The sequence below is a fragment of the Borostomias antarcticus genome (genome assembly GCF_949987555.1).
Source record: "Borostomias antarcticus genome assembly, chromosome: 18".
Classification (NCBI taxonomy): Eukaryota; Metazoa; Chordata; class Actinopteri; order Stomiiformes; family Stomiidae; genus Borostomias; species Borostomias antarcticus.
This window is the reverse complement of record NC_140251.1, coordinates 17016594-17036231: the sequence shown is the minus strand read 5'-3', so window position 1 is coordinate 17036231 and position 19638 is coordinate 17016594. Positions and strand designations below refer to the sequence as shown.

At 45.9% G+C, this 19638-nt stretch overlaps 2 protein-coding genes across 2 annotated transcripts in view; one reads left to right on the top strand and one right to left on the bottom strand.

The window, feature by feature from the left end:
- Window positions 1–870: 870 nt before the first annotated feature.
- ric8a (RIC8 guanine nucleotide exchange factor A) lies at window positions 871–12224 on the bottom strand (the record flags this gene model as incomplete). The annotated part of the gene is made up of 11 exons (XM_084452816.1): window positions 871–1012; window positions 1888–2007; window positions 4226–4370; window positions 4506–4650; window positions 4829–4924; window positions 6298–6448; window positions 6742–6836; window positions 7571–8212; window positions 10165–10182; window positions 10467–10514; window positions 12135–12224. The coding sequence occupies 11 exons, from the start codon at window positions 12222–12224 to the stop codon at window positions 871–873; spliced, it is 1692 nt and encodes a 563-aa protein (XP_084308942.1).
- Window positions 12225–14519: 2295 nt separating this feature from the next.
- The window catches only part of LOC311320948 (two pore channel protein 2-like), a gene marked incomplete at both ends in the record, with an annotated part of 146569 nt that continues 141450 nt past the window's right edge, over window positions 14520–19638 (top strand). Inside the window, 8 exons of the mRNA XM_084452815.1 lie at window positions 14520–14625; window positions 15334–15386; window positions 15491–15567; window positions 16217–16394; window positions 16496–16612; window positions 16709–16815; window positions 18427–18499; window positions 18813–18912. Of these exons, the coding sequence (XP_084308941.1) occupies window positions 14520–14625; window positions 15334–15386; window positions 15491–15567; window positions 16217–16394; window positions 16496–16612; window positions 16709–16815; window positions 18427–18499; window positions 18813–18912 (811 nt within the window). The remainder of the gene's footprint in view (window positions 14626–15333; window positions 15387–15490; window positions 15568–16216; window positions 16395–16495; window positions 16613–16708; window positions 16816–18426; window positions 18500–18812; window positions 18913–19638) is intronic.

The window sequence follows — 19638 nt, the reverse complement described above, 5'->3', positions numbered from 1 at the left end:
CTGAGACAGCACGGTTGTGGACTGTCTCAACCGACATCATCCAGCCTAAAACGACAGGTAGGTTCACATTATGTGGAAACGTCTCACAATATCATAATAATATATTGTTTCATTTGACGCTTTCTCTTACCTAGAACAGTGCAGCTTTCAAAAGATTGTACATCTTACAGAAATATACAGGGAACCCATCAATATAATGTCATAGTAGATCATGGATATTGCTCTGGATTCAGAGAACACTAACACTAAAAGCGGAGCGAAGCCTGTCATTATATTTAATTCACATTGAGAGAATGTAGACAAAAATGTACAGGAAAAATGCCCTGATCTGATTTTAGCATCATAATGCAAAAATGCCTTGTGTGCTTAGGGACCGCAACACACTGGGACTGATTGAAGTAGCAAGAATCCCACCTACAGTACAACCTTCACTGAACAAGCTGCTGGACTAGTTTACATTTCACATGCTACTGTAACTATTTTGTGTCATTCACAGTGGATCTTTGTCCTGATAATATTCAGGTTAAACCACGGGACAATAAAACCTGATTTCCTTTGAAAAATCCAATATCAAAAGCAAGTCATGTTTAGAGATCATACTAGCATTTGAGCTCTTTGGTTTCTGTAGGGCCCGTGATAAGAATGGTTAGTCTGTGTGTCTGTAGCTATTCCTGTCTCAATAGAATCCTATTCAACCCCAGCTAGACTGTAACAACCATTCAACCATAACCACACACTGTACTGTAAAATTATACCTGTAAAAAATGAACATTAAATTGTTTTGAAACAGTGTAACTTGTGTCCCTCGTCCCTCCCCTCTGTCTAACTGAGCAGCCACGCTGAGCCAGGTAGGTGCCTGGTGCGCTTCGTTCACTCCACCTCTTCGTCCTCGCTGTCGGAGGTGTGTGGTTGGTTGGGGGCCCCCTGCTGGGCCAGCCTCTTCATGTCCTCGATGTTCATCTCCTTCATCTTCCCATCACTGCCCATCAGCATGGGCTGGATCACGTGGCTCCTGGACATGGGGATGAGGACAGACTGTGGTCAGCCAGGATCCCCACATGTGTGTAACCTGCAGCCTATGTGCTGACATGTACAGATTCCTTTTAAAGAGATAGTTCCTAAGTTTGGACATACAGGTAGGGCCTCATTTTCGACTTACCCATTATGTTGTTGATTGATTGAGATCGTTTTCAGCTGCTTTCATGCTGCTGCTCGTTTGGGCGTTCATGTATTGCTACAGGGCACCCAAAGCAAATAAAATATGAAGACAGTCTGTCAGGGATGAGTTTTTAGTAGTTGGGTGTTTAAACCATCATTTTTAAGTCAAACTATTGTTGAATCATCTTCTTACTCGGGACCTATTTTATCTGTGGAAGTAGGGCAGCGGAGTGATACTTTACGTTACCTACCTAATGTAGTGCCGGTGTTTACATTCCTAACATGAAGTATCACTTCGCTGGTATAAACACTCATATTAACCCCTGACAGACTGTCCTCATATTTTGTTTGCTTTGGGTGCACTGTGGAGTGTTTAAGTGAGTTTGCTAGTGGATGCTACCACATACTATTGCATAACGTTAGCCAGATGTGAACGCTCAGACGAGCGACAGCATGGAAGCAGCTAAAAATGATCTCAATCAATTGACAACATAAATGGGGAAGTTGAAAATGGTCCAAAATTCCGAACTATCCCTTTAATATCCCACTTTACAAATGCTGTCAGCAAGCAAACAACTGCAAGTTACTGTTGATACACAATGACTAATTAAGGTGTTAAAGTTGGAGATACAGATACTGCACGGGCTGAATTACAGTTAACCCGGAAATAAGAAGAGGAGCAGAAAGTCTCTGAGGCCTTCATGTTCAAAACAGCACACGCTGTTTTACCTGGAAAGCTTGTCGAACATGTTGACCAGCTTCATGGCCTCCACCTCCTTCTGCTCCTCCGTCATGCCCTCCATGGGGTTGGGCTGCTCATCCTCCACTATGCCGGTCACCGGGTTGATCCTGCTCAGGACACACACAACCGCCCGGTCACATACCATGCATAGTACTCACACACACACGCTCGATACACATATGCACGAACAAACACACACACATGCACCCACCCACACACACACACACACACACACACACACACACACACACACACACACACACTATGGGGTGTGATTCGTGCCAGCGTAACAAACACTCAGTGCTTTCGTCGCCTGCATTGCGTGTATAAAGGTACTTTGGCGAGCTGATTAATAGGCGTGCATATACGCACGCGTTACGAGTCGCTCGCATTCTCAGAGGGTGACGTGTAAAAACTGCCGTGCCATTTTTGCGCACATGCATGTAACGTTTGCACGCTCGTGTTAAGTCAGCGGGCACTAGAAGCTGCGAGCGGGGCTCATTTGTCCATATTGAATAAACATTAAGAATATTTATTTGCACTCAATCAAATTCCAGGACCCTCCTTGCATAACTTTTCCTAGATATGTGTCGTTTTATCTCCACTATCGCTACATTTTCAAATAGGTTGTGGCTGTTCGAACTGGTGCTGACGGTGCTGCAGCGCCCTCTATTGACAAGAAACACGTGTATCTGAACATTTGTTTTAAATTGCGAAGAAAGAGTCATTCAGATATTAGGCTTTATTAAAAACAAGTTGCTTAACATGTGCGAATTCCATTTATTGAGAATGCATTACCAATTGGCAAGGACGAGATTAGAACCAGCTATGATTTAAAGGCAACTGACCTTACACGTGCGGCCGCTAACACGTCTGCTGCGCTTGCAAGGCACTGGCACGTTTGACACGTCGCTATGCAATTTCTGCACACATTACAAGCGAACGTACGTACGTTCATCTATGATTTTACCAAACTGTCATGTGTAGTGTTGGTGTCGCATATGTGAGGCGCATCTAACCTGTAGTGTTGCCGTCACGCACACGATGCGCAATTCGTGTAAACAACATGTGCACTGCGTCTGCGTGACAGGTACGTTACAGCTATGAGACGTCTGTCTCTCCATTGTTTGTCAATGGAAATTATACACGTGCGTTTAGACGTTTGATGTCATCGCGTCTTCTTAAGTAGGCGCAAGTCAAGCGTTTCAGTATGGTGTGCTGGCACTAATCACACCCCATACACACACACACACACACACACACACACACACACACACACACACACACACACACGTGATATACATATGCATGAACAAACACACACACGCGCGCAATATAGGTATGCACGAACAAACACACACACACACAATCACTCTTGCACACACGAACACGGAGGTGCACACACATCGAGTGGCAGACCCTGCCAAAGCACAACATTGGCTAATAGTCATCTCTCTTTTTTAAGGTGAAATGGAGAGACAAGCTTAGCTGTTAAAATAAAACACTAGTAGTAAAAATACAGATCTTAGCTTCCTCTCAGAATAATGCTGAGGTGAAGAGGTTTTACTTCTCCTTGACATTGTATGATATTGTATGTTTATTGTTATATTGTGTTATTATTGTTTCTAATGTTGTACAACCAATTGTCCCTCTTGGGACAAATAAAGTTCTATTTGACTTGACTACTTGACTTGACCTGATTGTGACTCACTGGTTCTTGGTCTCTCTACTCCTCTGTGATTGTGATTGTGAATCACTGGTTCTTGGTCTCTCTACCCTTCTGTGATTGTGATTGTGACTCACTGGTTCTTGGCCTCCCTGTACTCCTCTGTGATTGTGATTGTGATTGTGATTGTGACTCACTTGTTCTTGGTCTCTCTACTCCTCTGTGATTGTGATTGTGACTCACTGGTTCTTGGTCTCTCTGTACTCCTCTGTGATTGTGATTGTGACTCACTGGTTCTTGGCCTCTCTACTCCTCTGTGATTGTGATTGTGACTCACTGGTTCTTGGTCTCTCTACCCTTCTGTGATTGTGATTGTGACTCACTGGTTCTTGGTCTCTCTACTCCTCTGTGATTGTGATTGTGACTCACTGGTTCTTGGTCTCTCTACTCCTCTGTGATTGTGATTGTGACTCACTGGTTCTTGGCCTCTCTACCCTTCTGTGATTGTGATTGTGACTCACTGGTTCTTGGTCTCTCTACCCTTCTGTGATTGTGATTGTGACTCACTGGTTCTTGGTCTCTCTACTCCTCTGTGATTGTGATTGTGACTCACTGGTTCTTGGTCTCTCTACTCCTCTGTGATTGTGATTGTGACTCACTGGTTCTTGGCCTCTCTGTACTCCTCGGTGTCGCTGTCCTCGTCGTCTGAGTATGTCCCGGGGTCTCCCCCCCCTCTCATCAGCCCCCTGGCGGCCAGCAGCCCCGCTGCGTTCCCGTAGCCCGTGTACTTGATGAACCTGGACACTGAGGAGCAGGAGGCGGAGGAGAGAACACCCCATTTCATTCACGTATTTACGCAGGGAGAGTCCATTGAGACAAAAGTGTCTTTTCCATTGGTGCCCCGTTCCCTCATAAATAACGGGTTAGGTTGTCACTCACCGCTCTCTTTGCACAGGACGAACAGGAATTCAGCTGAACAGTTCTTCACGTCCGTGTCGATGTAGGTCATCAAGCGAACCAGCTTGTTACGAAGCGCGTTTCCCACCTCCGGCCTGTTCTTTACATCTCGCAGTGGTGGAAGTACCTACGCATGCACGCACACACACACACACACACACACACACACACACACACACACACACACACACACACACACACACACAACTAATTATTGAGACATCCTGCTTATTGAGAAATCACTGATTTGATTGGCCAGTTTAAGGGCTGACGAGAGGATGTCCAATCCCGAGTCATTAGCAGACCTGCATCCTCAGGAACTTCCTGGTCTCTCGGTGGATGCGTGCGCTCTCTGTCAGCAGGCTCAGAGATGGGAGGAGTGTCTCCTTCAGTTTGTTCCCCTAGAAACAGAGACGCTGAGATGATGTTCCCACTCATCAGTGTTTGATTACATCGGTATACAGTATCTGGAACAGCACACAATACCAGTGAAAACTTTGGACACACCTTCTCATGAATGAGAAGGTGTGTACGTGTACTGTCTAACACAACATTCTTGTTTGTGACATGTGTTTTGGCTGACTATTATTGTCACTCCATAATTCAAATTATATAGGGCTTGAATGAGAAACTGTTCTCAGTCACCGTGGTCAACCTATTTAAACAGAGCTTGAATCAAAAAGGAAAATGTACAAGCATCGCATCCAGGCTGAAGCAGATCTGAAAGCAGGCTTGCCACGAACAGCACATTTCCATCTGTGAACCCCGGGCAGACAGAGCTAGCTGGAGGTTGTGTGTTGTACAGTCTAGCAGGGCATCTGTGTCTAGCAGAGCAGGGAAGCAGCCGGCGGTTTCATTACTGTGATTACTGGTCCCATCTGTGGCCTGTTTGTCTAGGATGCTCCCTGTGGTGCTGCTCTGTTCTCCAAAACAGGCTCCTCCAGAACAATAACAGCCCGTTTAGGAGGGATAATCAGGTCACTGGCCCATCAGCACCCTCTACTGGATCACATTACAATCACATTACAATCAATCTACCAGTAAACACCCTCCGTCTAGTCCTCACGGAAGAGCAGATGGCTCCATCCTCATCTTATAGATGCATATGTCTGGTGAAATGGCAGTATAGGATCAGTATAGGATCACATTTGTGTGATAAGGCAGCTCAGCTGGTCCTCTTGGCCTCATGGTAGATAATTGGTCAGTGGAGAGCGCTGGACAGGGTCCCATCCCTGTCTACTGCAGCCCCCTAAGCCCAATCCTTCTGTACCTGTATCTGTATGCTGTGAAAAAAAAACATTGATCCATCCAAGCCCTCTAGTTCATTTAATGTTCCTGTATTTAACCATTGCAGTGAAACTGAGATTATTAGATATTGAGATTTTTTTTCCTAGTGGGTTCTAAAGCATCTTAATCGGTCACACTTTACAATAAGGGTCACAAAAAACATTAGTTAACTGTTAACTAATTCTTATTCAGGGTTAGGTTAGGTTACTAACGTTAATTAATACCTTAGTGAAGGTTGGGGTTAGGTTTAGGGTTAGGCGAGTTAACCTTAGTTAACATAAATAACATTAGTAAATGGTTAATAGAGACATTAGTTAACTGTTACTTAATGCTTAATAATGCATTAACTAATGCTTATTAATGTACCCTTATTGTAAAGTGTTACCTCTTAATCCAAATCCAAATTAATCCAAATCCAAATGAATCCAAACCCAATCCCAAATGAATGGACATGGTTTTGAGACAGGACAGGAGACGGGAGGCTCACCCGGTCCAACCTCTTCTCCATGAAGCCCAGCAGCATGCTGACGGCGTCCATGTTGACCCCCATGTGCTCGATGGAGCCCTGCTGGACCTTGGGCATCAGCAGCACATCCAGGCAGGCCAGCGGCAGGTTCCCCAGCAGGTTCACTGTGTGGCTGTGACACACACACACATGCATACAGGCGTGCATGCACACACACACACACACACACACACACACACACACACACACACACACACACACGCATACACACACACACACACGCATACACAAACACACACACACACACGCACAAACAGGGACGGTGCATGTGACAGATAAGTGAGAAAGTGTACAAAAAAGTGTACATGCATCCAGCATTGCTTTAAAAAGAAAATCTGCATAGGGGCATGTGTTTGTGTGTGTGAGTGTGTGTGCGTTTGCGTGCGCGTGCGAGCGACCTCTCACCTGTGGAACTCCTCGGTGCGCTCCTCCCCGTCAGCAGTGCTCATCAGGCAGTGTCTGAGGATGGCCACCAGGTGGCGGTACCCCGCTGCCTCCTCCTTGGGGGTCAAACACAGGGACGGTCAGTCACACCCGACCACAAGGGGACTGGCTGGGGACTCTCTGGGGACTGGCGGGCCATGTTTTAAATAGGACCGTGAGCTGGCAACCCAAAGTATTTTTTGATCTGCGCGCCCTCGAGCAAAGCCACTCGCTTAACACAGCGTGGCAGCTGGTGCTGTGGTCTAATGCCGGGCTCACACTACAGGATATTTAAAATCTTAACCAATTTCGAAATCGGGTTACATCACGCACATAAGGAGAATCTTAACAGATATTCTTCTTGCACATCTCAAACAAGCACACACACACAGATTTGAAAATAACGGCTCATCACACACTACAGGATCTTATCGTGCCCGAGGGAGCAACGAACCACTGGTCTCGCCGTCTCACTTGTAAAGACGGGACGTAGCCTAATAATCTTAAATATCAAACATGTTTGATATTATCGGGGCCGCCCCGATGGGTCTGCGAGCCGATCGGGAGGTATAAGATTTGATCTGTAAACCCCTCACATTACAAGATAATCTGGGCCGATCATCGGCCCCGACCAACGTTCCAAACCAGATTTCTCCTCCGATTGTCGGGAGGGGTGAATCGGGGATAAATCGGCACAAAAATCCTGTAGTCTGAGCCCGGCTTAAGCCCGTCTGCGTCCGTGCCCTGTGTGTGTGACCGCCGACGTTTGGAAAGCAGTCACGCGTGACGACGGACGCCGTTCTCTCCTCACCTCGTCCACTTGGCGCCGCGCGCAGTCGAAGGTGATGTTGAAGAGGATCTTGAGGATCTCCATGGCGCGCTCCACCTGCTCGCGGCCCAGCGGCTCCTCCTCCTCCCCCGCCCGCGCCGCCTCGAACGTGTCGGGCCAGCGCAGGCCCAGCGTGGCGTCCAGGGCGTTGGCCAGGAGGCGGACCCCGCGCAGCTCGCCGGCCAGCTGGGCGCGGACGTCCACGCGCAACGCCGTGAGCAGGAAGGCGAGCCGCAGGTCGAAGAAGCGCACCTCGTGGCCCCACCGGCCGTCGTGGCACTGCTTGAGCCGCTCGGCCACGCCCACCATCAGGTCCAGCTCCTGCCCCACCGCCTGCGCCCTCACGTTGTGCAGGAGGAGGTTGCAGATGCACTTCAGCGCCTCCACGATCACGTCCGGGTCGGGGTGCTCCGGGGCCTCGTCCGGACCCTCCCCGCCGCCGCCGCCCCCGCCGCCGGGGACGATGCCCGCGTGGCGGCCGAGAGTGGCGATGGCGTCGCGCGTGATGAAGGGCGCCAGGCTGTTCTTGTCCCGGGACAGGATGCGGATGGTCTCCAGGCACGCCAGGTGGCAGGAGGGCTGCAGGTCTCGCTCCAGGAAGCCCAGCACCAGCTCTCCCAGCCTCTGGGGGGCGCCAGAGACAGACAGCGTTACAACTGTAGAAGGGCCAGGTCTGATACCCTGGCCTACAGTACTGCACATTGTATGCTAGACCATGGTCTAATGTACACTATTCTAGGACACCTCCATGGAACTAACATCCCACAGCATGACTTCTAGACAAACATACCAACCTACATGGCAGGCTTGTTATACAGGTGAGAGGGAGGTTGCTCCTGACTAGATCTACAATTAGCTTCTCCCCTCCAAAACCTCTTATCTTAACCATTAAACTCAAGAGGGGGAGACGGTATCTGATCCAGTATCTTGAGGTAAAGATGAGAAAGAAAGGATTTATTGTTTTCATGAGGGGAACATCCAGGTTGTAAAGGTTTATTGGTTAAATGGTTTGATGTGTTCTCCTTTGATGTACTATCAACCATAATGAAACACCGATTCTATGTATTACTACTTTCCGACCTGTGGAGAACACACACCAAGCTCAGACCTGTTTGTATGTACTGTGTGTGTGTGTGTGTGTGTGTGTGTTCATCATGATATGCTAAAGTGTGTACCCAGAGGGAGATGAGTGTCCTGAATTGGGAGACAGAATGAGGTCTTCCCTTAGGGATGAGGCTGACCACTATCATCCATCACACCAGGGATGAGATTGACCACTATCATCCATCACACCAGGGATGAGGATGACCACTATCATCCATCACACCAGGGATGAGGGTGACCACTATCATCCATCACACCAGGGATGACGCTGACCACTATCATCCATCACACCATCAGAGGAGAGACATGGGCAGCACCCCAAGGGGGCGTCTCCATCTCAATACTGTGAAATAGCAATTTCCTCTCATCTCTCCCTACAGTACACTCAGCTACAGTAAATAATATATAGAGCATAACCGGACCAGCCCTGTGTGTATGTGTGTGTGTTTGTGTGTGTGTGTGTGTGCGAGAGAGAGAGAGGGAGGGAGCTATAAAGAGAGAAAGGGAAAGAGAGAGAGAGAGAGAGAGAGAGAGAGAGAGAGAGAGAGAGAGAGAGAGAGAGAGAGAGAAAGAGAGAAACAGGGACAGATAGAGATTAGAAAGAGGCTGGTCTCTGTGTCTGTGTGCATGTGTGTGTGAGAGAGAGAGAGAGAGAGAGAGAGATAGAGAGAGAGGGAGGAAGGGAGAGGGAAGCAGAGACAGATAGAGGGAGTAGAGTAGAGTAGAGAGAGACTGGTCTCAGCGGTATTCCTGCCTTTTGGGCCTGACAGGCTGGAGATGAGTCAGAACTGGAGGTTTAGACAGATCCCCGTCTGGCTGGCCTCTGCTTCAGACACCCACTACGGGTTTAGAGAGCGTCTGCTAAGCTGTCTTGCATAACTCCTTCCAGTATAGCATCCTGCCATAGTCAACCCTAATGAGGATGACACTGACCTCTGCACAGCAGGGGTGGGCTGTTTATACCGGTAGACCTGCTGATCAAATAGGAAGGATCTTTGAGTAGCTAGAGACTGCAATACGGGCGGTAATTATATAACTCAATTTTTAATAATGTTGACATAGGTTGTCAGTAGGTTGTTAATTAGGTGAATAAGCATATTTATGTTCATGTTCAAAGCTGAATGTAGTCATTGGTCAGTGCAAGTGAGAGGGTGGGGAGTAGAAGCCTGAATGGTGCTTTTTAACTGGTCACCACAGGAATGGTGTCAAGCCCTAGATGATTGACAGCTACCCCTCATGAAAACAACAGACTAGCACTACCAAGAATCTACTTCTAGTCTCACGTAACCCAAAGTTTATACCTTAATTTATTTTGTTAACAATTGATATTTAATACTACACAGAAGCAAATTGATCACTAAAGCGTCAACATGCCAAATGTGTTTTACAACAAACTGTGACCATAACTTTTTCTAGAAATAAACTTTGGGTTCAGTGACTCTAAAACACAACTGACAGCTTTGTAGCGATACCTCTTGTAATTTCCCATCCTCACATATAGGCATGCAGGAGAGAAACACAGATACAGACAGGCACAAGATTGGACGCATTGATATTGCAGTGCTGAGCTGTCTAAATATACAAGTACAAGATATCATCTCAATGATCATACATGTCTACATCCACATACAGTACTATCAAATGTTGAATGGCACAAGAGATCTAGCCTGGAAGTCAGGTTTTTGCGAGGAAGTCTGGCTTCCAGGCTACAAGACACCTGGGGAAAATGCAGCAGTATTTATGCAACGGAGCAAAATAAGAACAAAAGAAGTACCTCTCTTTCCGTGTCCTCCTCTTCATTAAACGTGAAGCACTGACTCTTCTAAAAGAAGGAGAGAAGACAAAGAGAGAAATAGCATCAGTCATGTCAAAACGGGTCATACATAATGCAGGTGGGTGAATTAGCGTGATGAACGTATCATTGCTTGGAGAGCGGCCCACCGTGATGAGCTGTGAGGGGAAGGTAGAGAATGAACTGTTTCTACAGAGATGATGAAGGGAAAGTGAGATATTTCTACAGAGATGATGAAGGGAAAGTGAGATATTTCCAGTCTTCTCTTGTTGCTTTGCCCCACCACACACACACACAATATCAACAAACAAACAATCTCTATGAAAACCTCTCTCTCAGTCCCAGACCCCTAAACCTCTGCCTCTCTTCATCACTGTAGTGGAGAGGAGACTTGATCCCACCTCCTCTTGGTGTTGTTCTCTGTATTAGACCAATGGAAATACATCTAGTGTCCGGGGACAGGACACTTCAAGTGATGACATCAGAGTTACTTCCAACCCTGGTTGCTCTGGCTAGTATTCAACCTTTGTTTATCAAGGTTGCTGTCAAAGAGATCTATTTTACAAAGGACACTCGTTCAAATAATTCCTCTTTTTCATCTTACATTATCTTATGATTTACCCGCCAGTCACATCCTGTGTTGTTTTTTTCCTGTATCGTTCCAAACCTCTACTAAGCTTCAGGATCAGATGGGAGCCATTTGGATGAGTAGGATTTGACAGGACCTCGGGACTCTATTTTATGCAGCTCAACAAGGCCTAATCCTATTGCATGAACACAGCCTCCAAAGAGACCCACGACTGATTACTCCTATAGCTGGCCACCAGTCTCTGAGGTAACTTGAGGACAAATATAATATAGTGAATTTCTCTCTAAGCTTCTGATTGGTGGGTGGATCCTTCCTCGCAGAGTGTATAGAATGTGTTGCCCAGGTGATGGCCTCCATATGGCTAGACTCCCACAGGGCTGGTCTACTGTCAGTGGGGAGGTGTGTGTGTGTGTGTGTGTGTTTGAGTGTGTGCATGCGTGTCTGCATGTGTGCGTGTTGAAGGGGATTAAGGTTCCAGGGGGAAGCCTGATAAGCTAAAAGCTCCATGCATGAAGCTAAAAGTTTCTCTTTGAGCACTTTGGATTTTAAGAAACAACAGGAATATAGCATCACTGACCATACAAAATGGCATAAAAAACAAATGTCTGTGAAGAAACATTAGACATAAATAGCACTCCTTATGTATTGAGAGAAGAGGCTACTATTAAACGCTAAATAGCTTAACATAACAGCATCGTACTGGTGAAGGGAAATTATAATATGTGGTATGAAGATGTAACACAAAGCCTTACTAATTCTAATACTTTAGATGTAGCCTACATGAACGCAGGTCAGCTGGCAGTTACTGATCTGCCTACTGTCATTGGATGAAGTGCGTTTTTTTTTTCACATCACAAAGAAGCTTACCATAGCTGAGGGAATGAGGGGACCTCTGATGTGTTATTTTGTGAATCAAAATTGTATTGTTGCACTTGATTGATTATAACAACAACATATCATGATGACCGATCTTCAAATCAATTCTAATAATAACATTGATATAAACTTCGAGAAGGAAAAGTCGCAGTTTTAATACTTGATAATGGTGATGAGAATTGTACCTCTTTATTATACGTCTGTAGTGCCATCAATGCGGCATCTTGATCCCCCGTTTCCATATTTTCAATGATGGCATTTAAATCCATGTCCATCGCTGTGTTCCAAGTGCACTCGAATGTTATCCGCCTCGCCTAGAATCATATACGAGCTCTTCCGAAGGCAATATTCACATAGGCTATGAGTCAGACTGTTATCTGCGCTCCTCAGCGCTGATCCCTGGGACTCAAAAACCGGGGATAAGATTAGAGGATCGCAAGCTTTCAGCAGAGGATCATGGGACTTGTAGTTTTGTGTCTGAAGTTAAGCTTAATTGATTTTACGCACACATAAATTGGCGCCAGATACCTAATGCAATACCGGCGAAACAGGTAGGCTACCAAAACAACTTTGAGACATATTTATTTTGTGGCCTATAGCCTACTACAGATGTCGATTATCAAGTTGATATGAAATAGATTATAATAATTCGTAGCCTAGTCTTCAGATCAGGCACGTGCACTCATAGACCTCAAGGGGGGTCGAGGGACCCTGCCCTTCTCGCCTCTCATAAAGAAGTGCCTTTTCCTGCAGGCTAAACCTGTTTTATGAATAAATTCCTGTTCCACAGAGCCTGCCGTACCTAACAGGTTTTAATTGAATCAAAATGTCAGGTTGGAAAATAATGTGTTACTCCCGAGCGATGCCCTACCTACCTACCTGGCAGGCAGACACAGGCATGTTGCAGGTAGGCTGTGTATAACATTAGTAAACTTGTTTATTTTAATTTTATATAGCCTATATTGGTGTTATTCACCTGTTATAGGCTAGCAGCCTACTAGCCCTAACGCGAGAATCAGTCTTTCTCTCTCCCCCATGAGTTTTAATGTTGTCTTATTGTGTCGGTAGCTAGTTATCTAATGTAGCCTAATATTAGCTAGATAACGTCAGCTCTCTCTCTCTCTCTCTCTCTCTCTCTCTCTCTCTCTCTCTCTCTCTCTCTCCAATAAAAGAAAATAGGCTAAATGTTCTCTAATAACATCATTAAACAGTAACAGTGCAATATTCATTGTAGGCTTCTAGCTCGTCATTCCACTGGATTGCTGTAGGTAATGGATCTTCATCACAGTGGCAACAGCCCCCCACCTCTACTGTTGACAACTATCTAAGTGCTTGTTACTAGCCTCGCGTCACCAGTCTCTCTTGTTACCATCAGCTAGTTTTCTATAATGTGTGTGTACGCGCGCGTGTGTGAGTGTGTGTGTATGTGTACGTGTGTGAGCGTGCGTGTGTGGCACCAAGCAGTGATGACACGATTGCGGGCTTACTTTAGAGTGTGTGCAGTAGTAGTAGTAGTAGTAGTAGTAGTAGTTTTATTATATGAACTTATATACACTGAGCAACGAGATGCTTACTGCTGGTAGCATAAGATGAATAACAGCAACCATAGGCTAATAAACAATAAATAGGTCAAATAGTAATGAATTATACAGTTAATTAATAATGTAGTAATCAATTTAGCATTCTGGGGGTAGAAGCCGAAGGTTATCTGATTTGTGAAACATAAATACAATTTTAGAATTGTGATATATGGGAATTATAAAACTAATTGTTGGCACAAAGATTACATTACATATCACACCATTACATATGACTTTTGTTATAGCTCCTAGTAACTTGTTTAGAAAGGAGATGCATTTGTGAGTTCTGGCAAGTACTGTAGTAGTACTGACCTACATTAAAGTCACTTTGAATAAAAGTGTGTGCGAAATGACTGTAATGTGGCTAATATCACTCACAGCAGCATGGATGTGCTGCTAGCAAACAGGTAGTTTGTTAGCTATTCATGGCTAGTAGTAGCCTAATTGACTAATTTAGCCCTGCCCCTCTAACCTCCAGGGCACGCCCCTGCTACAGATAAACCTGAGGTGAGGAGACCTTAACCATGTGGAAGGGGTAGCCTAGTGGCAGGCCTATATGAAGAAGATAGAAAGGTCTGACATAGGCTATGAGATTTTTGTTTTTGCCCGACGTACGTGTGAAATACCTGAAGTAATTGCACCCCATTCTGGTCACTCCCTTTCCACATTGTTAAACGGGAGGACGGCGCTGCGATCACACCGCTCTAGACTCACTTGAATCTGGGACACTGTGACGAGATGACATTCACTTTGAGGTAGGTCTATAAATTGAAGCCTAGTTTGACGATATTTCAGGCATAGTTAATCGGTAATACTTCCATATTAACCATAGCCTAACATGTTACAATGCTATAATTATGTTAATTAGCTTGCACATGACATATGATGGTGACTGACTGTTCTGGATCGTCTTTCAAGCTTTGAATCATACAAGTATTTGCACTTAATAATGAACATTTATAGACCAGGAGACTCCTGTGCCAAGAGATCATGATCATGGAGGGTGTCCCTTTGGTTCGTGGAGGCATCCATTATGGATCAAGCTATGAGTGGGACTCAAAGACCCGGCTCTCCACCTGGGTGACGGAGGAACAGGGTAGGTCACCTCTGAGACCTAGCATGCAAGAGAGAGAGAGAGAGAGAGAGAGAGAGAGAGAAAGGTTGTGTGTGCATGTGAAGGGGTGTTTGTGTGTGTGTGTGTGAGAGAGAGAGAGAAAGAGAGAAAGAGAGAGAAAGAAAGGATGTGTGTGCATGTGAAGAGATGGTGTGTGTGTGTGTGTGTGTGTGTGTGTGTGTGTGTGTGAGAGAGAGAGAGGATGTGTGTGCATGTGAAGAGGCGGTATGTACAGTACTGTGTGTGTGTGTGAGAGAGAGAGAGAGAGAGAGAGAGAGAGAGAGAGAGAGAAGATGTGTGTGCATGTGAAGAGGCGGTATGTACTGTGTGTGTGTGTGTGTGAGAGAGAGAGAGAGAGAGAGAGAGGATGTGTGTGCATGTGAAGAGGCGGTATGTACTGTACTGTGTGTGTGTGTGAGAGAGAGAGAGAGAGAGAGAGAGAGAGGATGTGTGTGCATGTGAAGAGGCGGTATGTACTGTACTGTGTGTGTGTGTGAGAGAGAGAGAGAGAGAGAGAGAGAGAGAGAGAGAGAGAGGATGTGTGTGCATGTGAAGAGGCGGTATGTACTGTGTGTGTGTGTGTGTGTGTGTGTGAGAGAGAGAGAGAGAGAGAGAGAGAGAGGACGATATGTGTGAACAATAGCAGAGAGAGGGGGTTGTGTTGGAATATTATAACTCCTCTTCTCACAGATGAAGAGCTCTACATTCAACAGGCCGTCGTGCTCATTGAAGATGCAATCCATGTAGGAATGACTCTTCAACCTTTCAACTTTCTTCTAGAATAGAACGTATTTGCATTAGAAAACTATGGATCCCTTTAGTGAGAGCTCATTCCTTCCCCCTGCAGTATCGCTCCATCAACCACCGCATGGACTCCACATCACTGCAGATCTACAGATGGTACTTCTCCAGGCTCTGTCAATGGTAAATGACTTACAGAGAGAATGTGTGTGTGTGTGTGGTGTGTGTGTGTGTGTGGTGTGCGTGCGTGCATGTGAGAGAGAGAGAGAGAGAGAGCGAGAGAGAGACAGTGAGGGAAGGTTGAAACTTGCTGTTTATTATTATTTTACCAGAAATTCCTCCAGGAATATTTAATCTCCCCATAGAAATGTTTACACAAATAGAGCATTCCTCTCCATAGTGCTCACCCTCTGTAGCCCTACTGCAGAACGGTCACATATATGTCACTTGACAGTCTGCTAGACTGGGGCGGCTGTGGCTCAAGAGGTAGAGCTGGTCGCCCATTGACGGCGGTCGACGGTTCGATTCCCAGCTCCTCCTGTCCTCATGTCGAAGTGTCCTTGAGCAAGACACTGTACCCTAAATTGCTCCCAATGAGAAGGCTAGCACCTTGCATGGCGGCTGGCCACCATGGGTGTGTGAATGAGAGGCCATTGTAAAGCGCTTTGGATAAAAGTGCTAAATACGTGCAGTCCATTTACCATCCATTACCACTTACCATTTATAATGTGTGTGTGTGTGTGTGTGTGTGTGTGTGTGTGTGCGCGTGTGTGCGTGTGCACGTGTGCGCGTATGTGCGTGTGTGCGTGCGTGTGTGTGTGTGTGATTCCAGGGGTCTTAACGTGGTGATCACTGTGATCTTGGCCCTGGCCTTCATAGAGAAGCCCTCCTCCCTCTCTGTGACCTCTGACCTGCGCTACAAACAGTCGCCATGGGAACCACCCTGTGGCCTCACAGAGACCATCGAGATCGTCTGCCTCCTCATGTTGACCCTCGACCTTCTCGTTAAGGTCAGGGGTCATTCTAAAGCCCTCTTTTAAATGTGTTGGGGATAAAAGGATCTGTTTGTATCTGTAACTGTGCCACAAGTGAATAATGTTTCCTTTTTTAGTTCTACCTGATTGGTCGAGAGGAGTTCTTGAAATGTAAATGGCTGATTGGCTACGCGGTGGTCCTAACAGTGTCTCTCATTGACTGGGTGTTATCCCTGGACATGGCTTGTGTTGGTGTAAGTCAAGCCAGACACTTCTGTTGCTCGTCGGAAACATGAACGTGTGTTTTACAAAAACAGATGCTTCCTGACAGCCTCGTGTCTTGACTACAGAGCGTGAGAATCAGAAGACTGGTGCGGCCGTTCTTCCTCCTACAAAACTCATCTTTGATGAAGAAAACCTTGAAGTGCATTAAGAGGACGTTACCAGAGATCGCAAGGTAACTTCGCAGCCGTTAACTGATGACATGTTGGTATGATCGTATCAAAGGCCTGTCTGCATCGCAGTCCTACCTCAGCCTCGTACTCGGCTGTCTGACCATATCCTTCAGCTGTGTTGGGGTGTTGCTGTAATTTGATTGTTTTCTGACCATTGTTTAGAAGCAAGAACTTGGGGGGGGGGGGGGGGGGGTACGATTTGTTTATAGGCCTAGTTAGTGCGTTTGGCAGCCTGACACAATGTACAGTAATGGTTGTGAGTTTCTCTCTTACTTCTGTAACTGATTTTTTTTATGGTAGTAGTAAAAGGTTTCCTCCCCTTGTAGACAGACGTAGTTGGGCTCAGCGTGTGTTAGGGGAGGGACAGACGTAGTTTGGCTTAGCGTGTGTTAGGGGAGGGACAGACGTAGTTGGGCTTAGCGTGTGTTAGGGGAGGGACAGACGTAGTTGGGCTTAGCGTGTGTTAGGGGAGGGACAGACGTAGTTGGGCTTAGCGTGTGTTAGGGGAGGGACAGACGTAGTTGGGCTCAGCGTGTGTTAGGGGAGGGACAGACGTAGTTGGGCTCAGCGTGTGTTAGGGGAGGGACAGACGTAGTTGGGCTTAGCGTGTGTTAGGGGAGGGACAGACGTAGTTGGGCTTAGCGTGTGTTAGGGGAGGGACAGACGTAGTTGGGCTCAGCGTGTGTTAGGGGAGGGACAGACGTAGTTGGGCTTAGCGTGTGTTAGGGGAGGGACAGGAAGCCTGCAGGCCTCTGAGGGACAGTACTCTGAAGGTTGTGAGTTCAAGCCTCATACAGGCCACAGCTTCAAATAAAAACATATCCTCATGCATGTTTATGGACATAACTGGGCACAGCATGTCTGTTGGGGGAGGGACGACACGACGCCTTGTTTGAACAGTAGGCACCACGTCTGTCTCATAATCAGAGTTGTGAGTTAAGATGAGGATACACTACAAGATATTATGCCCGATTTTATACACGATTCACAATCCTGCCGAGTCTGTCCTAGTCAGCAGCAGTCTGCACTAGTTGGGGGTAGTCGGAGTGGCAATTAGGCACAAAAATCTGTAAGTGTATGAGGGGTACAGATTTAAATCGGCAAGTGTATGATGAGAACAGACTTCTCCCGATCCGAGTCGGAGCGAGTCGGAGCATATCAAACACGTTTGATATTTTTGAGCAGATTCTGGACGCAATCGTGTAGTGTTAACTCGTCCGGTCGTTAAATGTGCGATACCCAGTTTTTCAGTTGTCATACAAAAATCATCAGAAGCCAGTCATCTAGTGTAGCCTATACTCCAAGTCACTTCATAATCTGTTAATATTGTGAACGTATACTAGTGTATCCGAGGCTTTAGTCGCGACTGAGTCTCACAAGGAGCACATCTTAAAAAAACAAGCAAACGTTTCTTGACCCTTATATACTGACGTAGTTGGGCGTAGCATTTGTGTCGGAGGAGGGACCAGACCTCCACAGGCAGCGCATCAGTCTCATAATCTGAAGCCTCACGCCAGGTTCAGTTTTGGGCAACGTTGTCTTGTTTGTGTATTCGTGTGAATCATCTAATTGTCTAATGGAGGTTTATGATGTGATTCTCTGTTTCTCGCCAGTGTGATCCTTCTAGTGTTTCTACACCTGTGTCTGTTCACCATGTTTGGCATGCTGCTGTTTGCCCGTGGAGAGGTAGGGTTCCTGCTACCATGCTGTCGGCCTCTAGGGGAATGTTACAGTAAACCTGCATAATTGTATCATTGGAGAGGCAGACTACTATACTGTATATATCTGAGTTGTTCAACTAACTGCTAAAAAAGTGTTTACATTACAGCTGTTAGCTGTGCACTGAATTGCTGTTAGAAAGGATGTAATTAAACAGAGCTGCTGAGTCGTTAGAGGTCGTAAACGATCATTTAAAGGGTCGGGGGAGTTTTTAGGCGCGACACATGTGGAATTGAAGTGATAATATCTCCCTGTGTGTTTGCGGGTTTTGTTTGACTAGAACCCGGAGGAGAACAGGCAATGGGAGTTCTATTTCAGAAACCTCCCTCAGTCTCTGACATCCCTACTGGTTCTCCTCACCACCGCCAACAACCCCGACGGTATAGTGGAGACAAGACACACAGAGAGTGGCGTACAGTAATTGTATTTTGTGGAATTAGTCAGATCCAAAGACAAGGTTCTCTTTGGTACAAGGGTGATGACATAGATGCAAAAAGGATAGCCCAAGGCACTCTTGTTGTAGAAAAGTAAAAAGTCTCTATTGATTGGTTAATGCACACTGTAGCAAAGATTAAAAATTAGGGAAGCACCGATACGAAAATTTGGGCCGATACCAATACCAGATATTAACATTGCTGTCATGGCCGATTAGTAAAGATATTTACTAATGTCGATATGTTCTGTATAAAAAGAGTTTCTATGATAATCAAATGTTATGTATGCTGAAAAACACATGGAAACATTGTCTCTATTTCCAAAACATTTGGAAAAGCTGATAAATCATAGATTTACTGCATTGTTTCCTTTCAAAAACAACACACTCAACAGCAGCTGGACAGAAATAATTATCAGCTGTTCACCTCGGCCCTGTTTTGCACATTGGACCTATACTGATATAGAAAAAACATTGGCCGATGATTGCCAATATATTGTGCATATATCATATGCATATATCGTGCATCCCTATTATGCACCTACTGTAAGTGTTGCGGCACACAAGCCCTCGTCAGGGTGGCTAGACAAGGCCTTCGCGCTGCAGTGTGTAGGAGTGTTTAATCTCTGCTGTGCATTAGCTTTCAAAGTTTTATTTTTTAACTTTTCGACTA